This window comes from Littorina saxatilis, linkage group LG14 (assembly GCF_037325665.1).
Source record: "Littorina saxatilis isolate snail1 linkage group LG14, US_GU_Lsax_2.0, whole genome shotgun sequence".
Taxonomy (NCBI): domain Eukaryota; kingdom Metazoa; phylum Mollusca; class Gastropoda; order Littorinimorpha; family Littorinidae; genus Littorina; species Littorina saxatilis.
Genome location: NC_090258.1, coordinates 2131248 through 2136247, shown reverse-complemented (window position 1 = coordinate 2136247; position 5000 = coordinate 2131248). Strand labels below are relative to the sequence as shown.

At 43.7% G+C, this 5000-nt stretch overlaps 1 protein-coding gene across 1 annotated transcript in view; it reads left to right on the top strand.

Moving 5' to 3' along the window:
- LOC138946878 (beta-mannosidase-like) overlaps positions 1 to 5000 on the top strand; it is a gene marked incomplete at its 5' end in the record, with an annotated part of 18310 nt that overhangs the window by 13235 nt on the left and 75 nt on the right. Inside the window, 7 exon segments of the mRNA XM_070318275.1 lie at positions 659 to 846; positions 1688 to 1867; positions 2380 to 2480; positions 2621 to 2768; positions 3314 to 3642; positions 4428 to 4610; positions 4826 to 5000. The exon segment at positions 4826 to 5000 is cut by the window's right edge and continues 75 nt beyond it. Of these exon segments, the coding sequence (XP_070174376.1) occupies positions 659 to 846; positions 1688 to 1867; positions 2380 to 2480; positions 2621 to 2768; positions 3314 to 3642; positions 4428 to 4610; positions 4826 to 5000 (1304 nt within the window).

Sequence of the window (5000 nt, the reverse complement as noted above, 5' to 3'; positions counted from 1 at the left end):
CTGTCTGCACCCGCCTGATTCTCTCTCTCCCTCTCTCTCTGTCGATGTCTCTGTTGGTCTGTCTGTTTGTTTTTGTCTGACGTTTTGTATCGGTACCTTTTTGGTGTGCGTGTGTGTGTGTGTGTGGGGGGGGGGGGGGGTGGGGGGTGTGGGGGGTGTGTGGGTGTGTATGTGTATGTGTGTGTGTGTGTGTGTGTGTGTGTGTGTGTGTGTATGTGTGTGTGTGTGTGATCTCAGCCAAAAGAATGTCGCGTATGACACATTTTTAACGGTCGTCATGAAACTGAAGATGTTTCCCTTCGAAAAACTCTAAGTTACATTATCGTGTGCTCTTCTGTTACTGTACATTCCATCATTCATTTCAATACATTTTTGAGAATACCAGCATGAAAGCAGATTCACTAGAATGAAAAGTATACTGGTAATGCCATTTGGGACATTAGCATGAACACGTCTCCCTTTGTTATTTCTCACATTTCTGTTATTTCCTTTACATTTTGGTTCAATATTCCTTTTTTTTCCCCTTGTTATTTGTTTCTCCTGAACAATCCTCCAAAAAGGCGAATATTTGACATCTGAGTTGTTTATGGCACGGTGCGTATACTGATCTCTGTTGTTGAAACATCACATGTAGGCTATCTGTTTTTTGCTCATTCAGGCGAAGCGGAGAAAACTTCAGTGTGTACTACAAGGACTATGTCAAGCTGTATGTGTCCACTTTAATGCCCATAGTCAACCATGAAAACCCCAGTCGGCCCTATCTGATTTCCGATCAGTCTAATGGCAAGAACACAACGAAAGAGGGTTACCTAGATTCAAACCCTAACTCGGAATACTATGGAGATGGTAAGTTTTTTAACATGATATTACCAGGCGACTGTTGTAATAGTAATTTAAAAAAATTGATAATGGAAAGTTTAAAAAAAACCCACACCTATTGTAAATCATCAACAAGGAAACCAAGCTTTTCATAAGTGCACCCGATTTAGGTTGAGAAACAGAATAATTACTGCAACACGGTGGCCTAGTGGTAAGGCGTCCGCCCAGTGAGCGGGAGGTCGTGGGTTCGAACCCCGGCCGGGTCATACCTAAGACTTTAAAATTGGCAATCTAGTGGCTGCTCCGCCTGGCGTCTGGCATTATGGGGTTAGTGCTAGGACTGGTTGGTCCGGTGTCAGAATAATGTGACTGGGTGAGACATGAAGCGTGTGCTGCGACTTCTGTCTTGTGTGTGGCGCACGTTAAAATGTCAAAGCAGCACCGCCCTGATATCACCCTTCGTGGTGGACTGGGCGTTAAGCAAACAAACAAACAAAAAAACAGAATAATTAGTATCCATTTAAATAAAAAGAAGACATAAAAGTAACCAGGTTAGGTACTTGTTTTGATCAATAGTTGGGCCGATAAAGTGCCTTCGTGAGGATGGCATGAAAGTACGGAATGACGGCACGTGATCTATCAATAGTATCCAGTGTAAATTATGTTTCTCCAACCCTGAACGTATACATGTTTTGTTTCTGCTTCAAAAAAGTTGTCATTGAATGTTGACATTCCAGACCTTGCCATTTGATTCCAGCTTAGAGTATGTCTAATATAGACTGACTCTCAATCACACACACCCAACAAATACAACAATAAACAAGCAAACAAAACAAAACAAAAACACAGATTCACTTCCTATTTTCAGTTCACTCCTACCAGTACCTAGTGGACCAGTGGAAACCGGACCAGCTGCTGATCCCCAGGTTTCTGACAGAGTACGGGGTACAGGCCTGGTGTCTCTACGACACTCTGGTCCCCGTCTTCCAACAGTCCGACATGGCCTACAACTCTTCTCAGGCCGTTCACAGGCAGCATCATCCGGATGGTAAGACTCAAATTTCCGATTTTTGACATGTATAGCATTATTTTCAGAACTTGCCATGTTTTAATTGAAAAAATGGAGTCTAACAAAGAGTATGTCAACTATAGACTGAATCTCGATCTTACAGGATATATATTCCATGCGTAGTGCTACATTGGATTTCGTGTGGCTGTGTTTGGATGTGTGTGTGTGTGTGTGTGTGTGTGTGTGTGTATGTGTGTGTGTGCGTGTGTGAGTGTGTGTGTGTGTGTGTGAGTGTGTGTGTGTGTGTGTGTGTGTGTATGTGTGTGTGTGTGTGTGTGTGTGTGTGTGTGTGTGAATGGTTCATCACGTTTAAGTGTTCTTGATTTTTGCTTTTCACGTTATGAACTTTGGAAAACATTGTTTGTTTGTCTGTCTGCCTTTCTTTCTGCTGTCCACCCATTTTTCTGTCTGTCCGTTCATCTGTCCGTTCATCTGTCCGTGTGCCTTTAAATCTCTGAATCTATGACAAGCAAATGTGTAATACGTTGCAGGTGTGACACAAATAGAGTGGGAGATCTGGCGACATTTAGACTTTCCTCCCGCAACGACCCCCCAACCAGAACGCTTCAAACGAATGATCTACCTGACACTGGTAATCAACGACCTTATCTTCTTCCCAACATCATTAGTATTTGACACGCACAAAAAAACATAACAATATTGCTATTACATTCAACAATGTTAATTAAACGTTTCATTAACTAACCATTCTCGGTGTTTTATTTTATTCAGATCAACCAAGCTATGTCCATCAAGTCAGAAACAGAACACTACCGTCGCCACCAGGGGTCGCTGCGGGATGACGGGCGAGGCCTGACTATGGGGGCGCTGTACTGGCAGCTCAACGACCTCTGGCAGGCTCCCACCTGGTCTTCTATAGGTAAGGGCTGTCTGTATGACCCATTTTCAACCAACATGTTGTAGAACTTTGTCAGCTAAACGACACTCAAAATTGAAGAGAACGCGACCCTGTAAATAGTTCCTATGATGTTCAACCGACTATCGTTCGACCTGAAACCCAAGTTGAGTAATGTTCAACTTTCAAGACGATTTTGAAGTGATTTGTTGGAGGCTGGAGGCGAGTTTTAGCTATCTGTGTGCGGGCTCTTCCACGGGCTCGCTTTGTAATACCTCCTTCACCTGGACAGGACAAATCTGATGAAAATCAGTGAGCAACTTAAACTGTTCACATGGCGACAACTTTGTATCAACTTTTACAGAAAAAGTCATTCAGAAAATTGATAAAAGAAGTTGTGAACAGCGTTGCTGATAGCCAAAATCAGTAAGGGCAAGAAAATAGCCTAGCTGATTTTCAGTCCTGTCTTACGAGTTTTCCAGCAAAATTGCTCAAACGGGGAGTTAATGTATGCTTAAAGCTATCCCTGAAAAGATAACTTAATACATACTTACAAATTCTCTCTGCAGACTACAGTGGAAGATGGAAGATGCTACACTACTACGCACTAAAGTTCTTCAGCCCTTTACTTGTCTCCCCTTATCTGGACGGAGACTTCCTCGACGTCTTCGTTGTGGTGGATCAAATCCCGACCCGGGAAGTTCGAGACCCTCGCACCAAGCGGTTGAGGTTTGAACCCATGGCGAAGGTCGAGGACATTGCAAAGAGCAGTGTGGAGAAGGAGGATGTCCTTGAACTTGCCACCAAGGTCAAACGAGCGATCAGCGGTGTGCTGACTGTTGAAGTATACTCTTGGCACAGCTTCAAGCCGTTACGTCAGCTTACGGTACCCTACAAGGTGTGTTAATTTACATATCTGTGTGGAAGTGCTAGTTAGATTATGTGCTTTGGAGAATGAGGAACATTATGTGCTTACGGCAAACAGCCTTTACTGCGGATGGAAGTCGTTTGTAAATTTTATTGCTTGTTATTCTCTCAGGTGCTAAGAGATTGGTTCGGCATAACTTTCACCTAGTCTTATTGCACAGTCATGTTTATAGTAGGATCCTCCATGTCCCAAATATGCAGCACAAAGAAATTAAGGAAGTACAAAAACATTAATTTTAGCTGCATATATATGTTAACCTCCACCACGAAATGAGTCGCATGTCACCTCAGGCGGTTCTGTGCTAGGCTTAATATAAGTCCGGGGAGTGTCTGGTAACAGTGTGAGGGTCACCTTAGTCACAGGCTTATAACTCAAACAGTTTTTGCTCTTTTCTAAAACGGGTTTCACCACTGGATAGAGCATAAAAAACTCTTTGGGAAAATGTAAAAATATGAAAATCATGCAAAGGTGACATGCGACTCATTCCGTGGTGGAGGGTCAAAAATCCGCCCTGATATGGCCCTTCGTGGTCGGCTGGGCGTTAAGCAAACAAACAAACAAACAAACAAACAAAAGGGTCACAAATATGCAAAAAAGAGTGAAGCAGCAATCCCAGAACCCACGAGATTGCTATGACATAACGTGTACACATTTAGTTTGATGCCTTTTCACTCAGCTGACGACGACATAACCCAAGTGACTGCTAGAAAGGAGACATTAGTTCTACACATTTCGTGTGATGCTTTTTCCCGTAGCTGACGACGACAGCGGAGTCGGTGTACCGAGCCAATGTTAGCAGTATGACGTCACAAGCGGGCTGCACGTCAGGCAAGGACTGTTTCATCCGGGTCTTCCTCAATGACGAAAGTGATGACGTCAACAACTGGATCTACGTCACCGAGCTCAGGGACGCTAATCTGGCAAAAGCTAATGTGAAGGTGACTTTGACTTAGACATCGATTAACAATAAAAAAAAATAGAAACAATATGATTGCTTACATTATATTCATGCTATAAAAAGAGACGTTAACCTGCAGCACTTAAAGAATGGGGACAAAGGTTATGAAACATGTCCCGATACGCCCTGTTAATGCTGAGAAAGCCAAAGACTGGATAATGATGCTTACATATCTTGCTTAACCTCCTGTTTCAGATCACAGCGGTCAGGGAGATCTCGCCCCGTGTCTTCACCATTACACTGACTACCACGGCCATCGCGCCCTTTGTATGGCTGGAGGCAGGGAGCATCATGGGAAGGTTCTCGGACAACGGCTTCCTGCTGGTCAAGCCGAGCACAACGGTCAAGTTCAGCGCGTGGCGTGACGTGG